This window comes from Quercus robur, chromosome 2 (assembly GCF_932294415.1).
Source record: "Quercus robur chromosome 2, dhQueRobu3.1, whole genome shotgun sequence".
Taxonomy (NCBI): Eukaryota; Viridiplantae; Streptophyta; class Magnoliopsida; order Fagales; family Fagaceae; genus Quercus; species Quercus robur.
Genome location: NC_065535.1, coordinates 58,850,457 through 58,873,339, shown reverse-complemented (window position 1 = coordinate 58,873,339; position 22,883 = coordinate 58,850,457). Strand labels below are relative to the sequence as shown.

Below are 22,883 nucleotides of genomic sequence, written 5' to 3'. Positions count from 1 at the left end.
GTAAGACCCATCATCAAATAAAGCCCAACTCGTGAGTAGAGCGGGAAAACAAAGAACGGCCCACGTAAAAGAACGAAGAAGTAAGGCAGACTGTGCAAACAAAGCTTTAGACCGCGGCAAACACATAAGCAGTAGGCAGATTTTTGGACATATCTGAAGGGAAAGCATGCGCAAGGCCCAGACACCACCAACTTATACCCAGCCAATATGGGACGTGGTGGGGTCATGGGTCAGAGATAAGAGGTAAAAGGGGTATGGTTTGGTGGTAGGGAGAGGGGAAAAGACCTATTTTGTGGCTCTTGCCTAAGCCCTTTTGGGAGGTATGTTCTGTTGGGATGACAGATCACTCAAAAGAGGCGAGGTTAAGGGGGAAACCGTTAGGTGCATGCCTTGAGGGAAAGAGAGAGAAAGCATTTACGCCGTGGCAGGTAAGAGTGCTACGGTGGACTAATGAATGAAACAAACCTGCCTTTGTCTGGCAAGGGTGAGTGGCACACAGACGAACCCTTTGGTGGTTGGCAAGTACGCCTAGACCAGACAAAGGCGGTTAAGGGGCAAAGTGGTAAAATCTGGTCACGGCAGGGACTATAAAAGGACCCTTGCCGTGCCCTGAAAAGGGGATCGAAAAACAGGGAGTATGGCGGAGTAAAAAAGAAAAGAATAAAAAGAAAACAAAAGAAAGGAAAAAAGATAAGAGAGAAAACAGAAGAAAAAAAAGGGATAATACAATGGACATGTACCAGTAGGTCGATTTCCCTCTCTCCCCCTTCAAATCCTGCACTCTTCCAAAACATAACAAAGATTCCTTTTGGGCATTAACCATTCAGGTCCGACTCTCTCAAAGCCATTAATCCCCACGGCAGGATATTTTCCTGGGAGATTATTTGCATTGAGAGGATGCGTTCTCCCCTCTTTGGTTTTGCTTCTGCGGATCAAACTTAAACTTGACTTTATGCCCATTCTTGATTAGTTCATATCACTTTCTTTCTCCTTTACTTTCTTTGTAAATGACATTGTTACGATTGTAATTATGTTTTATAAGTAGGGATTACTTGGCCATTTTCCATTAAATAGTCAGAGTACTCTGTTTTGTTATTATTATTATATCTGCCTGCCGTAACTCATCTGAAACAGTTCTGCTTGCCGTAAGCATACTCCTGGCAGACGAGGCATAGTTTGTGCGCAAGCCGGCCCAAGTTGAGTTACAGTTGGACCGGTCTCAACTCCCTTACTCAGAAACATTTGGGCCCAATACCACAGGAGGCAGCCCAGCCCAACAAACAACGCAAAAAAGGCCCCTACAATTACATAGCATGCACTCGCGTATATTTATGTTTATTGGGTTCAACTTACATTTGGTGTAATATTAAGTAATATTACATCAATCAATATATTTTTTGTTGGATGATAATTTTTCAAATCCACTATTGAATTATATTTTATTTTCATACTTTACATGCATGCAAAATTTCAAGATAATAAGAGATCAATAACTATATCATTTATAAAATATATGTTTATATTTCAAGTATTTGTATTATAAAATTATACATATAAAATGAATATATAGATCAAATAGTAGAGAACATTTGAATAACATGAAATTTAGCACACGTGTTATCATAATAAAGAATATGTAATCCAACGATGGGATTTTCAATATATATATGTGTGTGTGTGTGGGGTACAAGAATTTGAATAAGGTACTTGTGCCACATGTCATACCCATGGTCGAGGAGTCCATTATCGCGTTGAGAAGGTTACACACTTGGATAGTAGGGCCAAGTCAGTGGCACGTTACTAGAGGAGGTCATATTATAGAGAAAGAGTTTTGGGAAGGGGGTTAGCCCGGACATGACTAAAGGGATGGTGGCTACCACCACATTTAATGCATCCCACCAAACTTCATGGCTGCATTTATGTGGAGAAGACCCTTGAACAGTACTGCCTTGGCTGCCCCAACTCACAAGGGGCTTGGGAGGGTGTCTGATGGGACAAGCACTCAAGTAGTGGCCTGGATGATCAACAAATGGAGGGCCAAGATCATCTAAAGGGAGCTATATAATGTAAGAGACCCTCCAGGGAGAAGGGATCAGAAAATCTGTAGAAAACACACTATAGCAACAAGAACTGAAATTGTATCTAAGTCTAAAAGAACTAAACTCAAGAATCATTCTTTTTGGACTTCGCCGAGGAAGGATTTCCTTGTTTTAAACTTGTCTTTCTTTGCTTTCTTGTGTCTTTGATTCATTATGTGTATGGTTTGACCCATCAAAGCCCAGATTTTAAGCCCACTCTCTATAAATTCATTGTATTGGGCTTTTTGGGCTTGAGTCCATTCATCTTTTGAGTTAAGGAACGAAAGCCAGCCCTTACAATTGGCACCGTTTGTGGGAAAGCTTGAGCTTTAATGAGTTGAATGTCCAACCATGGTAGGATCAGGGCAAGTCTGGGAGGAGTTTATTGGTTCCTAATGCCAGGACCAGTTCCTCAACCTTGAGTGAAGGAGGGACTGTGAGGTTAGTGTGCACACCACGCACACTAGAAGGGGCCAGTCTCGAGGCGGGAGTTACATCTCCTATAAGGAAAATACCAGAAGAATGTAGTTGGAGATTGACCGTTTTCGCAGGAGGCTACGCCGCGAGTGACAGAGAAGGACTCCTTCAGATTCTGACCCCTCTTCCGATGATGATGAAGGTGGTAGCTACAGGCTCAGGTCCAGGACTCCTTCCAGTGAGTTTTTTTCGTACGATGAGGACCGTTATTACACACGGGGGAGTAAGAATCTATTTCGTGAAGGTCTGGGCAACGATGCTATGAGTAGGGCTCTTAATCAGATCTCTAAATCATCGTTTAAGTGTAGATTATTATATAAGCAAATCACTGCACAAGGCAGAGATATGCTACTTACCCTTGGAGAAGGCTATTTTGGCAGTGGTGCATGCTACGTGGAAGCTCCCTCATTACTTTTAGGCTCACACCATTGTGGTCTTCACCTAGCTTCCCCTTCAATCACTGCTTCGGAGGGCTGACTACACGGAGTGGATTGCAAAATGGGGAACAATCTTAGGAGCTTTCAATATCAAATATATGCCCTACACTTCCATTAAGGGCCAAGTCCTAGCGGACTTAGTGGCCAAGTTTGTTGAGTCCCCAATAAGAGAGGACAGGAAAGAGCGAGGCATGGAAGGAAAGTCAATTGGCATGATCTCCCCGCAGGGGCCTTTATCCTAGAAGATGTATGTTGATGGCGCGGAAAATCAAAGGGGATCTGGAGTGGGGCTAGTTGTGACATCTCCCGAAAGGATCATTATCGAGAAATCCTTAAGATTGGGCTTCTTGACCATAAACAATGAGGCTGAGTATGAGGCTTTGTTGGAGGGAATGGCCATGGTTCGAAGGATGGGAGCAAGGACAGTGGAAATATTCTCCGATTCGAGATTGGTTGTAGGCCAAGTAAAGGGAGAATTGGAAGTCAGGGACGTGAGAATGCAGGACTATTTGAGTTAAGTTAGGCATTTGCAGTTAGGGTTTGAATCCTTCTCCTTACAACAAGTCCCAAGGAGTAGAAACATGCATGTTGACTCCTTCGCTACCCTTGCAACCTCTTTGGTGTAGTGTTTACCTCAGGTTATCTTGGTTGAAGACTTGTATAAGCCTGCCGAGGTCAAAGAGTAGGGAATCCCTATTCACCAAATTAGGGTGGGGCCTAGTCAGATGGACCCCATTATGTTGTTTCTTAAGGATGACGTCTTGCCCGAGGAGAAAGGGGAAGCTGATAAGGTGCGGAGAAAGGCTTCTCAGTTCTGGTTATCCGAGGATCAAAAGTTGTACAAGCGCTTCTTTTCTGGGCCTTATTTACTATGTGTTCATCCTAAAGTGGTGAAGCTACTCTTAGAAGAGTTACATGAGGGAATTTATGGTAGTCATACAGGGGGCAGGTCACTGTCCCACAAGTCCCTTACTTAAGGGTATTGGTGGCCAAATATGCAAAAAGAAGAACAAGAATACGTGAAAAAGTGTAACCAATGTCAGAGATTTGCTCCGAATATCCATCAGCTAGGGGGTGTCCTCAACCCTCTGTCCAGTCCTTGACCTTTTGCTCAATGGGGCTTGGATATTGTAGCCCTTCCCTAAAGCAGCAAAATCGGAGATGGCTTTTAGTCGGCACTGATTACTTTACCAAGTGGGTTGAAACTGAGCCACTGGAGAACATTAGGGACGTGGATGCCAGAAGGTTTGTGTGGAAGAACATTGTCACCCGGTTTGGGATCCCTCATACCCTCATCTCATATAACGAGCTTCAATTTGATAGCAAAGCTTTCAAAATATACTGTTGTGACTTGGGCATTAGGAACAGGTACTCAACTTTGGCTTATCTATAAGGGAACGGGTAGGTCAAGGTTGCCAATAAGGTCATAGTAAACAGACTCAAGAAGAGGTTGGATGAGGCAAAAGGCAGGTGGGTAGAAGAGCTGCCACACGTTTTTTGGATGTATCGCACCACCCCTCGTAGATCAACAGGAGAGACACTCTTCTCAATGTCGTATAGGGTCGAAGCTGTGATTCCTCTGGAGACTAGATTCCCAATGCTAAGGACAAGCTAGTTCACCCTAAGCAGCAACAATGACCTGTTGGAGAAGAGTTTGGATTTGGTTGAAGAACAGAGAGAAAATGCCATGGTTCAGATGGCATACTATTAATAGAAGCTTAAGCAAGGGTACGACTTAAGTGTGAGATTGAGGCCGTTATCACCTAGGGACTTAGTGCTAAGAAAGGTTGTGGGTACTGCGAAAAATCCAGGATGGGGAAAATTGGGGCCCAATTGGGAAGGACCATACCGTGTTACCTCGGTAGTAGGCATAAGTGCGTATTTCTTGGAAGACTTAGATGAAAATGTTATACCACGCCTTTGGAATGTAAGTAACCTGCAAAGGTACTATTATTAGTGAAAGGCATATTTGCCATGTTCTCTTTTCTAGCATTACGTGTCATCCCTATTACTTGTTTGAATATTAAACAGAACCTTGGTCATGCCTGGATCCTCGGATCACATACCTTGGGTAAATTAATATTCCTAGTTATTTACTTAGGTGTTAAATAGAACATTGGTTATGCTTGACTCCTCAAATCACATGCCTTGGGTAAATTAACACTCTCTATTACTTGTTTGAATATTAAACAGAACCTTGGTTATGCTTGGATCCTCGAACCACATACCTTGGGTTAATTAATATTCCTAGTTATTTGCTTAAGTGTTAAACCGAACTTTGGTTATGTCTGACTCCTTAGATCACATGCCTTAGGTAAATTAACACTCTTTATTACTTGTTTGAATATTAAACAGAACCTTGGTCATGCCTGGATCCTCGGACCACATATCTTGGGTAAATTAATATTCCTGGTTATTTACTTAAGTGTTAAACAGAACTTTGGTTATGTCTGGCTCCTTAGACCATATGCCTTGGGTAAATTAATACTCTCTATTACTTGTTTGAATATTAAATAGAACTTTGGTCATGCTTGGACCCTCGGACCACATACCTTAGGTAAATTAATATTCCTGATTATTTGCTTAAGTGTTAAACAAAACTTTGGTTATACCTGCCTTTTTAGACCACATGCATCAGGTAAATTAACACTCTCCATTACTTGTTTTAATATTAAATAGAATCTTGGTCATGCCTGGCTCCTCAGACCACATATCTTGGGTAAATTAATATTCTTGGTTATTTGCTTAAGTGTTAAACAGGACCTTGGTAATGTTGGGTTCCTCGGACCACATGCTTTGGGGTAAATAAACACTTATAATTATATAAGCCTACGGTGGAATGGAGTGCTTAGTGAAATTCTAAGTATGATGGCCCTCTTGGATCATATACTCTGGATAAACATGAACTTCACTATCATTTGGGGTTAAGTAGAAAATCCAGAAGTACACTTCACCCATTGAGCTATTTACCTGAGGTATACAAAGTTTGCCTTTTAGGTTTAGTCACTAGATGCCAAGTGCCACAAATAAGGTAAAGTTGTCCAACTACACTGCTAACTGCATGAAAGGTAATAGTCAAATTGTTAATTACATGAGCAGCTGTTAACTTTAGGGGTTAGAATATACCTTAATCAAGGTGATAATCATTTTCCTTACTGTTTACATGGGAGCAGTTTATTTATGTTAACAACTAGTCATTATTGTTATCTTTTGTCAAAGCAGGGGTGTTCACCCTTAGGAGCACCATCAATTTAAAGTCTCAGCACAAGGAAAAACAATAATTATAGCGAACTAGAGACAAACATTGCAAGAAAAACAAAGGTCCACAAAGCCAAAAAGTAATATCTTTTCATTCAACAAAATGAAAAGTACATCATGGATTGGGGCAAACTGCCCTAACCAAAGGAAAAAGTACAAAGAAAGAAAGAAAAATCCTAAGCTAAGCCTTCGCCAGGTGAAGGTATTCTTTGTTGACCGGCGGGGGAACGGGAGGATCAGCGGCCTCCTTCTCCTAGGCCACGGCTTGAGGCTTGGCCATCTCGGATTCCTTCGCCTTGAGAGTGGCCTCCTTACCTTTGCCTTTGTCCTTTGGTTAGGCTCTGCTCTAGCCAGCCTCCTTACCCTTGGCCACCTTTACCTCACTACCTTAGTCACCAGCCTTACTAGGCTCTTTGGTGGCTTAGGAGGAGGAAGAAGGGCCTGGGTAGGAGGAGGCTGCTTAGCCACAGTTAGAGCAGGGACAGCTTCCTCGAGGTTGCCTCAGGGACTTCTTGGAGGTCCTCGAGATAGTAGACGTTCTCGACTTTCCTCCACTTTGAGTTTGCAGGAGCTCTAACCACATTCAGGACCTCAGTCTAAACCTTGAGGCAGTATTCCCTACAGACCCCAGTTAACTCTTCAGTCAGTCGAGCCTCAGTTTCTTGCACTCCGAAGTCATAAAACTTCTGCCTTGTAGTGTCCGCAGCTACCTGAGCCACCTGGGCAGCCTCCTTAGCCTTAGACAGCTCTGCCTTCAACTCCAACACCTGTTGCTTGGCCGTGGCCAGCTCTATCTCGGTGTAGTGGAGCCTTTGGCGTTGCTCCTCAGATTGTGCCTCGACGTTCCTAAGGCCAACCTCCGTGCTCCTTCGGTCCTTATCCGTGATAGCCAGCTTTAGAGCCAGCTCCTTGTTCCTGCCCTCAGCGATGGCGAGGGACTTGCTTGCCTCCGCGCGGAGGTTATCCGCGAGCCTCGCCTCCTTGCAGGCGTCTTTCACCTACTCCTCAGTGGTGAAAACCTCCTGGATGGCCTGCGCAAAGACAACAAAAACACTCTGTGAGATAAGTAAACAAAAAGACTAGCATGAGATCAGTGGGACCAAGTTGAGAAGCTCACCAAGGCTAAGTCCCTCTTCAGGGATATAAAGAGATCCTACTGCCTCATGTTCTTCAAGGCATCCATATTCTTAGGCAGCAGGAGAGGCCGCTCCAGAACCTCAGCCACGTGATGGCATGACCTCTCTAGAACTCCCTGATGAAGGAGCTCTAGGGTACCACTACACCATCCAACTCCAATTGAGGGTTCCAAGTTGGGTGGCACACGTCAGCAGAGTGCTTGGCCTCCTTACTCTCAACTGAGGAGGCTTTTCCCTAACCTTTGGCCGTCTTCTGCTGCTTGGGCTCCTTTTGGGTGGGGGACCACCTCCCCCTACTCGGCTCCTCCTTCTCCTTCCTTTTCTTCTTTAGTTTGGCCATGGCGAATGGGTTAATTGTCGGAGGAGGAGGGGGGGGGGGGAGAAGAGCAAGAAGGGGCTGGGACCCTAGGGTGTCCTTGGATGCCGACCCCTTAGCCCTTTCTACAAGGATTTCATGTAAGCCCTTCTTCTTGTTCAGGGCCATCTTCTCTTCTTCTTCCTTGGAGCTGTTGTCTACGTGTGCGATAATGAGACTGGAGGTGCGAACACCTAAAAGCCTATCGAGCTCGTCTTCTGAGTTTGAGACTTGAATCACAGGCTTTTCTTGCCCCTCTCCCTCTTCCTCGAGACGAAATTGGTCTATCTCCGCCTCAAGTGACAACTGCGATGAAGTTGTCTCTTCCCTTAAGACTACAGCTTTGCGGGGAAAGCGAAGGGAGGGCAACTTAATTGGCACAATGTCTTCTCGAGCTAAAAATCCTGGCACCGAGATGTCTATTCTGGCTAGCTGAGGATCGCTTGCCCTGATTGCGTGGCCCACGTCTTGGAACTTGCCGAACAAGGGCTGGAAGTCAAGGATGAGGTGGACGGCTCTCAACTGTTTGTCCTTGCTCACAAACACCTCAGACCTTAGAACTTTGTTGAGGTCTGCGACGTTGACGAAGTTGATGTTGAGGGCCACGTATGTTTTCTCTGCAAAAATAGCCAGGAAACAAAACCACGGTTAGAACAATAAAGCCCTCCATCAGAAAGAAATGAAATACTAAAGAAAAGGAGAGAGTAGCAAAGCTAAGGAATTAGTGCCCAAGTTAAAAGATCTAAACCTAGGATACCTCACTTGGCTCTCCCTTTCGGGTTGGGTAGTGAAGATCGTCGTGGCATTCACCAGAAGCGATCAGGTAGTCATTCTTCATGCCCTTGTTGGACTTGGGAAGACACGAGACGAGCCTAACCATTGAAGACCTAGACTTAAGGTAATAGCCCGAGTCTGCCAATAGATGGTACTCGTACATCCAAACGACGTCGTGCCAGGTGAGGTTTAACCCTATTTGCTCATTGAGAGTGTCTACGCTACCCAAGACTCTAAATAGGTTGGGCGCACACTGGTGAGGGCAGATCCTATGGGCTATCAATAAGTCTCTAGTCACCCTTCCCACGGGTAGCCTCATCCCCCCTTCTATGAAGGAAGTCATGGGAATGAAAACCTCCTCTTCCCTTCTGTGGGTAAGCCACTCATCTGAAGGGCAATACCACAAGGAAATGCCTTGGGGAATGTGATACAAGGCTTTAAATCCCTCCATACCAGCGGGGGAATCTACTAAATGAGCGAACCTACCCATCTAGGTGGACTAAGGAGAAAAAAGAGAAACTTATATGAAGGCAGAAATAGAAAACAGACTGGCCAAGGAGAAAATAGCCTAAGAACAAAGAAGCTTACAAGAATAAGGATGAGGGTCACTTCAGAAGCTTCTCAAAAGATTGAAGATCTAGGAAGTCTTGAGAGTTTGGAGATTTGGAAAGTCTTGAGAGTTCGAAGATTGGTACAGTGAGAGAAATGAACCCCTTAGGTGTCTTATATAGGAAGTAGAATTGGGTGGGAGTTATCTTGCTCGAAATTTGAGAAGAAACACCAGCCATAGGATCTTCATCTTATCGTAGGACATGGGGAACAAAACACCGCCTGGAGCATTTAACAAGACGTTAAGGACTCCGAAGCGTCAGAACGGTTGCGGGACACGCGAAGTGACACTTTCACATGTGGAAGTCAAAGAAGTGTGTGGAATTAATTATCCAAAGTCAAAAACCCATTTTTCTCCTCGGATAAGAGGAAAAAACCAGAGTTTTGAGAGGCTATTGTGAGGCACAAGAATTTGAATAATGTACTTGTGCCATGTGTCATACCCATGGCTAAGGAGTTCATTATCGCGTTGAGGAGGTCACACGCTCGGATAATAGGGCCACGTCAGTGGCACGTTACCAGAGAAGGTCATACTATAAAGAAAGAGTTTCGGGGAGGGGGTTAGCCCTGACATAACTGAAGGGATGGTGGCTACCACCATATTTAATGCATCCCACCAAACTTCCTAGTTGCATTTATGTGGAAAAGACCCTTGAACAGTACTGTCTTGGTTGTCCTAATTCACAAGGGGCTTGGGAGGGTGTCTGATGGGACAAGTACTCAAGTAGTGGCCTGGATGATCAACAAATGGAGGGCCAAGATCATCTAAAAGGAGCTATCTAATGTAAGAGACCCTCCAGGGAGAAGGGATCGGAAAATCTATAGAGAACACACTGTAGCAACAAAAAACTGAAATTGTATCCAAGTCTAAAAGAACTAAACTTAAGAATCATTCTCCTCGGACTTTGCCGAGGAAGGATTTCCTTGTTTTAAATTTGTCTTTCTTTGCTTTCTTGTGTCTTTGATTCATTATGCGTATGGTTTCACCCATCAAAGCCCAGCTTTTAAGCCTACTCTCTACAAATTCATTGTATTGAGCTCTTTGGGCCTAAGTTTATTCATATTTTGGGCTAAGGAACGAAAGCGAGCCCTTACAATATATGTCTTTAAAAATATTTAGGAAATGAAATTTGTTAAGACTAATATAGACTATATAGTTAAAAATATGAACATATTCATTAATGAATTAAAAAATATTTAAGTAATTTAAGTATACCATTATTTTATATATATATATATATATATATATATATATTTATATATATGATTCCATGTATTATTAAATTCGTTTTTTGTCTCAATTGTTACCAAAAAAAAACTAAAAATAAGTAAGAATGTCATATTTCAAACTTTCCAAAAAAAAAAAAAAAGTCATATTTCAAATAAATTATTTGTTGTGATAATAAGGGTATGTTTGGTAACTGTTTTTTCTCTTTATTTTCTGTTTCCAAAAACAATTTTTTATTTTTAAGACTAAAAAACTTGTTTGGTAATCCAAAATAGACAGAAAACAAAAACTGTTTTCAAAACTCAATTTGTGAAGGAAACTGAAAACATACAAAAGACTGTTTTCAGTTTCTAATTTTTAAAAGTCAGTGAAAAAACTATTTAATTTAATGAATTTGTCTCATTTAATGAGTTAGTATTAGAGTTCAAATCCTAGTAACAACATATTTTGTTATTTTCTTTTTTTTTTTTCAAAAAAAAACTATCTTTTTAATTTCAACTAACCAAACATGTTTTTGATTTCAAAAATACAAGAAAATTATTTTTTCTTTATATTCCCAAAAAAAAGTTTTTGAACATATAAAATAAAAACTATTACCAAACATAACCTAATTATTCCAAATAAAATTTTTATTTAATAATTATTTTAAAATAACCTCATAAATTCATGTTAAATAAATAATTAATTATTGCACCATATATAGATAATTAATACATGAAATTAAATGCTTTTTACCTTATTAACACATAGCAATTAATGAATACATTGACATAAATAAAAAAATTTGACGAGCTGAAAAGCTAAATTAAAAAAAATTTCTTTCCTTTCAAGGAATGTACTACTTGGCAATACCTTAAACTAGTCGCTAACCCGTGTGATGCACGGGAAAACTATTGATAACTTCCCCAATATAAAAATAAAAAATAAAAAATAAGATCATGGTATAAAAACTTATCTAATGAAAACCCAATGGTATACTATCAAGCCTATCATGCAATATGCAATGATATCATTGAAGTAAAATATTATTTGATAATATCATATATATTATCAAGCCCACTTCTCAAAAAAAAAAAAAAAATCAAGGCCTCACTCCAAGTTAGCCGGTTTTTTCTACACCTCAGGCCCATAGTTATGACCCAAAATGTTTGCTCTTTCACGAACGATGACCAGAAGGAGAAGATTGACTCTTTAGAAGGTTTTTATTATTATTATTATTATTTTGAGGAATTATCTAAAATAAAATAAATTATTTTTAGATTATTATTATTATTACTCTAATGCACAGTAAAAGAAAATCTAAAAAGTGATGTAAATTGGAAGTTTTAAAGGAAAAAAAAAAAAAGCAAATTGGTATTTTTGTAATTTAGTAAATATAGAAGGGTGTTTATATATCACACACCTTCTATGAAGCCTCCTTTTTCACTTTTGCTAAAATCTACCCCCTCCCTATGTTATTATCTCAGAGCTGTAACTCTCTTTCATCTCTTTCTACTTCTTTTTTCTCCTCTTTCTTTTATTCACTGGAACTTCTCTTATGGTTTTCTGTTTTTTTTTTTTTTTCTTCACTGTAACTTTTGTTTTCCTTTCTTCATTATCATCATTCCCTTCTCTTCTTTGACATTCTCCATCAATTTTTTTTTTCTCTAACAGTGCCCTCCGCATCTCCCTGTCATCTCTTTCATCTTCTCTTCATTTTTATTTTCTTTTGCCGACAATAAGATCCACTGCCTTTCTTCTCTTCTTCTTCTATCAAATGCTTTGAAAGTTGAAAAATGGGAATCGGGTTTGGTGGAGTTGGGACCGGAAAAGTTGAAAATAGAAAACTTCGGGATTTTGTTTTTTGTTTTGAAGGAAGAAGAAGGAAAACAGTGGAGGAAAGAAAAAGGGTCTGCATTTTGTTTGTCAAAGGTGGAGATCGGGGATTTGGAGAGCCGGTTTGGGCTTTGGCATAGGATTGTGAAAGCAAAAGGGAGAGTCGGGTTTTAAAAAAGTTTTATTATGTTTTTTTTTTTTTTTTTTTAATATTATGCTGACGTGGAAAACTGTGGAAGCTTAAAAAGCTTTGGTTATATATATATATATATATATATATATATATATATAGACTACTATGAATTTTTTTTTTTTTTTTTTTTGTGGAGAAACACACACATGCAAGAGAGATAGAGATGGAACGAGGTTCTAACAATTGTTTTTTGAAACTAGACTAGATTGGATGGTTGGGAATTGGACTAGGAACCGTTCCGGACAAAACTAGGAAATCGGCAAAAAAATTGGTCAAAAATGGGAAGAAAAAAAAAGAAAAAAAGAAAAAAAGAAAAAAAGAAAGAAGGAACTAGTCTCTTTTCCAGTTCTTTGACTGTTTAGGTTTTTAAAACCATAGTTTTGACACAAAGGCACACTGCAAACTCCATTAAAAAATTATGATAACTTTTAAGGGATCGTGAGATAAGTTAGACTACCACGGTTGAGTTATTGGCTTTCTTAGTGGCAGAGCCATAAATTTTTTTCTGGGGGGGCCAGCTAAATAATAAATATAATAAAATTTTTAAGTAAAAAAAATTTATTCCATAAATTAACTTTAACTCAAAAAAATTGTGCCTTACATTCTTTATTATATTAAACATTTTTTCCTTAAAATATAGATAAAGTGTGAAAATTTTCCCCATAAATCACTCACATTTTGAAACATTAATATTGAATTTTATAAATTAGTTATTTAGTTAATTTGATAGGGATTTTTTTTTTTTGGTGGGGGGGGGGGGGAGGAGTACCATAATTTTCCATTCATTAATCTCTTTTTGTGCATTGGAAATTTGTGTTTGAATTTGAGTTTGCTGAATGCCTTGAGATTTTTCTATTCAAAATAAAAGAGAACGAAGAAGAAGCAAAAATAAAAAATAAAAATCATGACAAATAGGATATTATTTACTATTCGATCTATAAACTTATTTTTTATACATAATTTTAGACTACAAAAATTTGAAATTTAAATATTTGATTGATAACATAGTTATTGATCTTTGATCTTCTAGAAATTTTGCAAACATAGAGGATATAAGAAAAAAGTATAATCTAACTGTGGATATTGAAATTACATCTAATAAAAAGATATCAAAGAGAGTTATAGACATTGACTACAATTAAATTTGTAACAAAACTTCATCATTAGTAAAAATAGAGTACCACCGCACACCCTTGGTGCAGTGGTCACTCCACAAGTATAAATGCTTGTGGGGTGTGGGGGGTAAGGGCCGGGGTTCAAGTCTCCAGGAGGGAGTTTCACACACATATACACTTAGATTAGGTTAGAATAGAAATTCTATCTTGTATAAAAAAAAAAAAAAAAGTACTTGGAAATTGGATTGTAACTATATGGAACTATTTTTATGAAATCACTTTAAATATGTAAATATCTTTGCATCTAATGGTATGAAACAACTTCAAATATTTTAGCATGCAAGAATTACAATCAATGTAATAAATAAATAAATGTATATATATAATTTATAGATATAATAGAATTTTAATTTATAGTATCTGCGCCATGATAATTGTTTTTTTTTTATTAGTTTAAGACACCAATTGGTTTTTAGTATAGACGAGATTTAAACATAGTTTTCTTATTTGAGAACAAAAAATTTTATTAGTTGATGTGAGGGCTGGTTAATCAATAATTATTAAAACCTTGTTAACTGGGCCTGTGGCCCATCCGAGGACGTTAAGCCATCCGAGGAAGCTCATATAAGGTTATAAGAGGAACCAAATGAAAAGAGGAATAGATATCACATGAGATGGGTCCAGTATTCGTCTGAAGACAAAATCCTTTTCAGCAATATGTGTCTGAGGACGACTTGAACACCATATTGTTATAAACACACTTCAGAGCTACATTACCACTAAAGGTGGGACATGAGACCAAGGGTAAGAAAAAAAAGATAAACAAATATCTTTAACAACTGCTGCCTCCGCATTAATTGCCTCTCAACCAATTCTCTGGTTGCATTAATGTGGAGGTGATACTTGAATAGTAACGAAGCAGCCTTACAACTGCTGGATGAAGGTTCCAGGAAGTGTTAGATGGGACAGAAAGGGATCCTCCGAATCCAACCTACACGTGTGTGGTGAAGATGACACCATGAGGGCAGTATATAACATGGAAGAATACATTGAGAGAAAGGATCGGAACTTCTAAACAAGTGACGCCTAGAGGAAAACCTTATAAAATAAAGAACTTAGCTTGTTTCAACGAGAAATTGATCGTAATATTTGTGTTAATCCATCTAAAAACGTTAAGTTTAATCGTTTTTCTTTTGAAGTTAATCTAGTTCTTTTATATCCACGCTCTACAAATTTGTTGTTTGGGCATTTAGCGTTCAAACCCAATACGAGTTTGGGATCGTTACAAATTGAGTCCTTACAGCTGAGTTAACTAGAACTTTACTCATGGTTTGGATTAAATATTTACAAAACATGAAATGTATTTATTGTTACTATTTATAAACAAAAAAAAAAAAAAAAAAAAAATTAATCATGAAATGAATTCTATATGTTTTAGTGGACCTTGAACCAAAAAAAACGAAGTTTGACGAAATAGACAGAAGGCCTATTGGGCCTACATCGCTGAAATTCTGAAAGCCCAAATACAAGCCCATGGGCCGACAAGTAGAAATACCTCATCTCATCCGCAACCTTTTTAAACAGACGGCAGCGCTAGAGCTAGCTGCATCTGCATTAGCATAATCGTCAAACAAAACAACCTGCGTCGCTTAGACGCACCGTTTTGAACCCTAACACTCACTTTTTTATTATTTTTATTTCCTCAACACAAACTTAGAGAGATTGATGGCGGAGAAGCCCCAACCAGTTCGTGTTCTGTACTGCGGGGTTTGCAGTATGCCAGCGGAGTACTGTGAATTCGGACCCGATTTCGAGAAATGCAAGCCCTGGTTGATCCATAACGCCCCGGACCTTTACCCGGATCTCATCAAACGTACTCATTCTTATCCCTAATTTTTTTTTTTTTTTTTAATATATATATTTTTCATTAAATATAATTGTTCATTTATTTTGGTGCGCAGAGTCGAATGCGAAGGAAGCTGATAAAGTTACCGAGCAGTTACAGTCCACTGGTATTTCTTCAGATGGAGCTACTCCTTCAGGTATTATCCCTTTGTTACTGTTTTTCTATTCTTTCATCATATATAATTTCTTGTTTATTTTTATTTATTTTTTATTATTATTTTTCATATTTTAGTTATGCAATAAGCCTATATGTCCATCTGTGGGAATTGTTGTAACAGTAGTATGTGTGAAATTATGATGATGGAAAGTGATTAATATATTTTTGATAACCCTCTCCTTTTTTCGAGCTTGAGATCGGTCTATGAACAAAATATATGACACTAACCACAAATACGGGCGGAGATTATGTGTTTAAAAACTGATGTGGTAGGATTTTACACATTGTGTTTCCATTTTTGAATTCCAACACTACTAAGATCTTATATTTGATTTGCTTGTAATTGTTTTAGGTACTTTGTGTTCATCATCATGAACATAAGAGTACTTTTTCTGCCTTTAAAGGTGGCATGTTGTATTTGTTACACAATACAAGTGGTCTTGGTGATGGGCTGATGTTGTACCTATCATAACTTGCCACCTTATCAAGTTTTTTAAAGGCGAAAGGTGACCTTGAGGCTCCAAGGTTTTTTTATCGCCTGAGGCGCGAGGTAACAAAAAGGCGCTAGCCTGATTAAAGCGAAGTGCCAAATAAGAAATATAGTTATTATACATAGATAACTTAAATCTTATGTATCTAATATATTGAAATATTATTATCAAGTGTTTTGTATATATGTTGCGTGAAGAAATTAGGTCGATTAATTTCAAAACAGGCTTACCACAGTTCGGGGCTTTAAGCTCTATTTATTATTCTAACAATAGGTTTACAGCAAGTTTATGTAAATTAATTAATCTAACAATTAAATTTTACAACTAGCCTTTGTAAATTGATTAATCTAATAATAGATTATACGACAAGCTTTTGTAAGTTAATAATCTAACATTAGGTTCTACAAAAAAATTCAATAAATAATTTATCTTCCAATAAATTTTATAACGAGCTTCAGTTAAAAAAAACAATTACTGAGGCTCTTGCCTTAGCGCCTTTTTCATGGTTCAAGGCACTCGCCTAGGCTCTAAAGGCAAGCACCTCACTAAAGGCGCCTTGTCCTAGAGCCTTAGAGGCACCTTAGTAATGCCTCACCTTGCCCTGCCAGCCAATGACTACCATGGTCATGTACCTATTAGTGCTGTAGAATTTTACATGTATTTGGCATGCTGAGCACACTGTCATTGTGTAGGCTGCCACATTTTCGGACTGGATGATGTGGCACTTCCAAGTTGGCTTCCATGCCATTTTGTAATATTTAATAGGCTAAAATATTGTTTTCTTCCCTAAAGTTTGCATGATATGTGCTATGCTCTGCCATAAATAGCTGACCTCTCTTTGTGATTTGCAATTCTATGGTTGAAAACTGAGAGAATGTGGATCAGCAAAAGAGTGAGGTCTAAAGGAATCACCCTTATCCTTTCTTATAATGATGCCTCCTGATTCCTGAATCAGCCGTGCCATTTTTGTTAGAGTCATCTGGGTTAATTGGCCAAACTCACATAAAAAGAGCCTCCCGTTTGCGAATAACAACTAGCAAACTTAATAGCTGTATTGGGTTAAGTTGAGAACATATTTTGTCTTTGTGGGTGACCCTAACAAATTTTGTAGTGCTCATAGCATTCACATGAGGCATCATTTGTAAGTGATTCTGGGCTTTGATTTGTTTTGTTGGACAGGGATACAGCCATTTGAATGAGCTATGTCTGTTTTAAAAAATCACATCTGCACAAGAGGTGGTAGCTGTATATTATTAGTTTAACTGGATACACTGTATGCTATTAAATGTCAAAATCATTGTCTTTCTAGTTTCGAAAGAAGATAATAATTCTTTTTTCAAGTTTATAAATATTTATTCATTTTCTATTTTGGCACTTTAAGGAAGGGTTCAAGGAGTTTAATACTTTTTTCTCTGCCCTTAGATGTGACATTAACAGGTTTCTTTTAATTGTGATGTTGTCTGACTGATTTTGGGTGGATTTAGACAATATATATGTTTAATGGTGTTATTCAGTTCTAGTTCTTTCCTAGAGTTTGGTTTCCACTTGCAAGTTCAAACTATACTGACATTCTTACCTCTCTCTTGGTGGGCTGTTGTGTGTTACTTCAGCACCAAAGCAAGAAGAAGTAAAACGTCTTCCTGGTGGAAAGATAAAGAAAAAAGTAAGTGCTTTGCGAATATTTCTTCCATTTGATGTTTATGAACAAGCACTTTTGCATGAAACCAATAATGGAGTATTTGTTGTTGGGAAACATTGAGTTCAATATGATTGAAATTACTGTTGGATTTTTCTGTAGGAGAAGCAAGAAGTCGTTATTGAAAAGGTTATACGTAACAAGCGAAAATGCATCACCACTGTAAAAGGCCTGGAGCTTTTTGGTAAGTGATATGCTGCTTTAAATTGTAAAATTTTAATGTCGTCATCATAATGAACCCTGTTCCTTTGATTACATTCAGGTGTTAAACTTAGTGATGCTTCAAAGAAACTAGGGAAAAAGTTTGCTACCGGAGCCTCTGTTGTTAAGGTATGATAGGATTTGGCACTAAGTATGGATATCTGTTCTGGTGAAAATGGTTCTGATATATTTTAACATATTTTGAATGATAATGGGCCTTTTAAATGAAATTATCACTCATAAAAAAAAGTGCTTTAAATGATTGTTTCCACTTCCAGGGCCCAACTGAGAAAGAGCAGATAGATGTTCAAGGGGACATATCCTATGACATTGTCGAGTTCATTACAGACACCTGGCCTGATGTAAAATACCTAATCTCTTTCCTTAGATATTATGTGTTGGTTGAATGTGTGTGTTTTCCTATCTTGTCTGAATTTAAAAGGCAATAACTTTATAGTTATTTGCCATTGCCTTAAGAAAGTCATGCCTTTTTGTAAGAGAGAACTTCAGCCCAACCTAGAGTGAACATGTAAAACTAAGCTAGATTTGGCTGCCAATAATATATTATCAAACCAACCTTGCTTTTCTACCTAAGAATATTAGGTCTGTTTTCCATCAACTTATTCTTTGAGCTTTTTAGCTTGTTTATTTATGCACAACTTTTTAAAGCCTCATTTTTCTATGCACAACTTTAACCAACTTTCAACAAATAAGCAATTTGCAAAAGTTGCATCCAAACTAAACAAACTCTGGCCAAAGTATAGATCTTAGGCAAAATGATTATGCGTTTTGAATGCTTGCTGTTCTTATTGTCTATTTATTTTGCTGATTTCCATTGACAATGATTTGATAAACATTTTACTGGTATTGGAGACACACAAAAGTTGACCAGCTTTTTGGTTTGGGAGGCATGAGGCATGAATTTCATGTTCTTTATAGCCTCAACTGGGTTTTTGCATGGGCTAATCCTTATTAGGGATTTGTTATCCTAATTTGTGGTGAGGACATTTGAGGATCATAGTTTTCATGCATTTATTCTATTTTTGAACTCAATAAAAAAAATACATGTAACTTAGAGCCAACAAAAAGGATGAAATCTGGTTTTTAACTAGTGCTGCTAATTCTATTTCTATCGCTGTTTTGAAAACCAGACCATACCGGCCAATCTGACCGGTTCAACTGTGAACTCAGACCTTAACCAGCCCGGTCTAGCATTAACATCAGAAACCAAAACTGATTTTGAATGGTATAATCTGCCAGGGAGGTGGAGGTGGGGGTGGGGGTGGGGGGGAGGAGGACTTTCAACATGCATATTTATAAAGGAAGAAGCGTAACTTCTTTATGTTTCTAATATGAGAGAATGAGAGACTTCCAACAATTTTTTCTCATAACGAAACTAGTCGTACATTGAAAAGATGTTAACAATGTTTTACATATTTTAAATGAGTCACTCTTCACTTTTATCTTTAATTCTTAAGATGGGAAAATTCTGCATTAATATTGTACATAACAATTTTCAAAATGTAAGGCTGAATAAGCTTTTTCTTCTCAGTTAAATGGAAAAAGTAAAGTTAAGAGTAGTTAGGCTCGTAAGTTATCAAGGCTAGCAACATATCTTAATTAAAATATTTATTATTTATGACGTCAATGTACAACCACTAGTTGAGCCCCAATATGACCATAATTATCAGGAACCACTCCCTTTTTGAGTCCTAGGGACAACAAAAATTCACAATAGTCCTTCTAGGTGATAAGCCTAATTTAGAATTTTTGTTGTGTCTCTAGCTTTATTGTTTAAACTATGATTTCTATGTATACCTAAGGTAGGCCTAAATTGGAAGTTTTTAATGTTGACTTCGGTTACTCCAGAGTTTGGATTAATGATAGAATAAAGGAATACAGTATTCTATTTATAGTTCCTAGTATATTCAAGGAGTTCTGTTTAATGATCAGGTATTACTTGTGATGATTTTGAAATTGATTATGATAGTGGCTGAAGAGATGTATTTGTCATTTGGTTATATGAAATGTTCAACAGTAACGGCAATGGAACATTTAGAAGTGTTTTTGCACTGTTCTTTGTCTAATTGTTTTGGTGTGATGTGTTATCTTGATTCTACTTTCTGCTTGATCTCCCCCTTTGGTTTTTTCCAGTTATGTTTAGGATCATATTGCATATTCTTTTCATAGGATTCTTTTTGGGTCAAAGAAGTCAAACTTATATCCGTGGTATGTTTATCTAAACCTAAATTTCTTTCTCCCTTTTCTCAGGTCCCAGATACTGCAATTTTCTTTATTGAAGATGGAAGAAAGGTTCCAGCTGCTTAACTTTGAATCGTGGCATATAAATAAAATGTCGTGTGGTACCTTCCGTCCTGCCCGTGTGACTCCTAACCAGACTTGCTGTATCTCAGAGAGTATAGGGGCGCTGGACTATACTAGTTAATGTTTTAAGGACCTATGGCCAGTGAAAGTTTTTGCCTCTCTCTACAATCTCTTGTTACCTTTGTTGCCTAGAATAGTAAATGTCTTTGCAGTTTGAACTGCTTAATATATTAATGGATATCGGATTTGCTTTGCATAGAGGCAAATCTGAGTGCCATTTGCTTTTGTTGTGTATTCGTGTTGATATCTTATGGACAAGTATTAGAGTAGCTGCAAAAGCTGCCAAGTTAAATATTGAAAAAAGTTTACCTCTAAACCAGCCTAGAGGAATTTTCCTTCAACCTATTATGTGGCAGTTAAAAATACCATTTATGTGTAAGTTTAATCAAATATCTAAAATATTATTTAACTAAATTTAAGAATTAGTATGTATATTTACACTAAATTTAACGGTATTTATAGTATATAAATATATCAAGAATCTAACTACTCAATTTTCATTGTGATGATAATTCATAATATTCAAACCACTTAAAAAATACTTGAAATCTTAGTATATAAATATATCAAGAATCTAACTACTTAAATTTTCATTGTCATGATAATTCATAATATTCAAACCACTAAAAAAAAAACTTAAAATTCAATATAGCTTTTAAGTTATAACCACCCAAAAAATATTTAGAAACCAAAACACTACCTAAATTGTTATAGAAACCTTTTTCAAAATTATTAACTAAATTGTTATAGAAACTCTAGGATTTTTCCTTTTTCAAATAAAATTATTAACAAGGAATCATTTAAATGTATAATTAGATTGGATAGTACTACCTAAAAAGGTGTAAAACCTAACTATACCCTAAACCCTTACAAATAATTACAATTTAATGGATTGGATAGTACTACTAAAAAAAAAAGGATTGTTATATCTTTACCGGTTTTATAAAGTTAAAATAGTATTCACATGAGTATTAAAAAAAAAAAAAAACCTAAATTGGTCTTAAAATATAATATATATAATGCATGCGTATGCATAATGTGTATCTACTATCTTCTTATTGTATAGAGACATGTATATTAGTTATAAATTTTGCCCCCTAGGCCACAAGTCAAATCCTTATTCCACCACTGACTAGGACTTTGAGTTTATGTACGAAGGTTTTTATTCTAGATTGTAAAACTCTTTCTTAGTTTGCGTAGGTGTGTATTGGTTTTCCCTTAGAGAATTCTCCATCAATTTCCTACCTCATCAACACATTGTGTGCCTCATGCTTTTATTACTTTTATTATTTTACTTTATGATATGGTGAGTTGCTGATTTGTGATTAATAAATATAATATTGTGGATCACATAATTGAGTTAAATTAGTAATTAATCAATAATTCAGTTGTTGTTTTGGAAAGGAATCTAAATATTCTTTTTTTTTGAGAGGCGGAATCTAAAGATTCTAAACCTGATTTAAACAAACAAAAGCAGTACAAAAGTTAGCTGCCCAAGGTTAGATGACCAACCGAATCTAAAATATATCGTCATTCCGTAGTCCTAATAGTTACAAAGAAATCTAGGGAATAAATGAGGTAAGCTTTTCTAAATTTTCTTGTCTTGGCTCAATCTAAGGAAAATCCAAACAACATAATTTTTTTATTTTTTATTTTTATTTTTTTGAGAATCAAACAACATAGTTAAGTTAGGGTCATTTTACTTGAACAACTTTTAGCATGTTTCAAGATAACTTTTAGCTGGTTTTTGGTGAAATAACTTAGAGCGAATATATTGGATTATGCAAAATTTAAATCAAATTTAATCCAAAAAGCTTATTTTAGCTATAATCCATTCCACACATTGGTTTTCATCTTTTGCTGAGCTATGGCAAATAATAATCAAATTTGGCTATGCACTAGTATATTATTAATCCTCAATTAAGGATTTGTTTGGATATCGCTTATTTTGCTGAAACTGAAAACTTATTGTTGAAAGTACTGTAGATAAAGGTAAAAGTTAGCTGAAATAGTATAGTGAGGCTATGAATAGTATCAAAAAGTGCAATAGGATCCATGAATAGTAGTAAAAATAAGTTGAATAATGAAATAATTTTCATTTTTCATTAAAATCCAAATAGAGGCTAAAACCTGCAGCAGAGATGTCTTTCACTCTTGTGGAACATATTATTTGGGTCAAATATATTTGTTCTTGATGAAGTGGATTGCTCAACGTGCCTCTGTTAAGGTCCATGTTGGGCTAGATTGGCCCAGCCTAAGCGAATGCAACTTGGATAATGCATGATCCTAGTACAATACCTTAGATGCATGCAGTATAAGATGTTCATCAATTATAAATTCAACCATATGATTATATTGAATTTAATTATCTTTAGGAAATATAATATTGCTTATACTTTAACTGTTATCAATACAATTATGTATTTTAATTTAGTTAGGGAATATAATGACCTAAGTTTTATCCTTAATTTTATTCCTATTATTATTATTATTATTATTATTATTATTATTATAAGCCTACTTGAGTAAAAATGATTGATGAGGATACTATGATTCCTGTCAATGTTTATTTA

The 22,883-nt window shown here is 37.0% G+C and overlaps 1 protein-coding gene across 1 annotated transcript; it reads left to right on the top strand.

Annotated features, from left to right (window-relative positions):
* Positions 1–15,066: 15,066 nt before the first annotated feature.
* Positions 15,067–20,651, top strand: LOC126714217 (translation machinery-associated protein 22). The gene is made up of 7 exons (XM_050414255.1): positions 15,067–15,348; positions 15,437–15,517; positions 17,639–17,691; positions 17,827–17,908; positions 17,987–18,054; positions 18,204–18,287; positions 20,197–20,651. The coding sequence occupies exons 1-7, from the start codon at positions 15,201–15,203 to the stop codon at positions 20,251–20,253; spliced, it is 573 nt and encodes a 190-aa protein (XP_050270212.1). The 5' UTR covers positions 15,067–15,200; the 3' UTR covers positions 20,254–20,651.
* The last annotated feature ends 2,232 nt before the right edge of the window (positions 20,652–22,883 follow it).

Bases quoted from the DNA above. Each gene is read 5' to 3' on its own strand.
- LOC126714217 (XM_050414255.1), top strand. From the start codon at position 15,201: ATGGCGGAGAAGCCCCAACCAGTTCGTGTTCTGTACTGCGGGGTTTGC. The intron at 15,518-17,638 runs GTATTATCCCTT...GTGTTACTTCAG, and splicing joins AGATGGAGCTACTCCTTCAG to CACCAAAGCAAGAAGAAGTA. The intron at 18,055-18,203 runs GTATGATAGGAT...TTCCACTTCCAG, and splicing joins CCGGAGCCTCTGTTGTTAAG to GGCCCAACTGAGAAAGAGCA.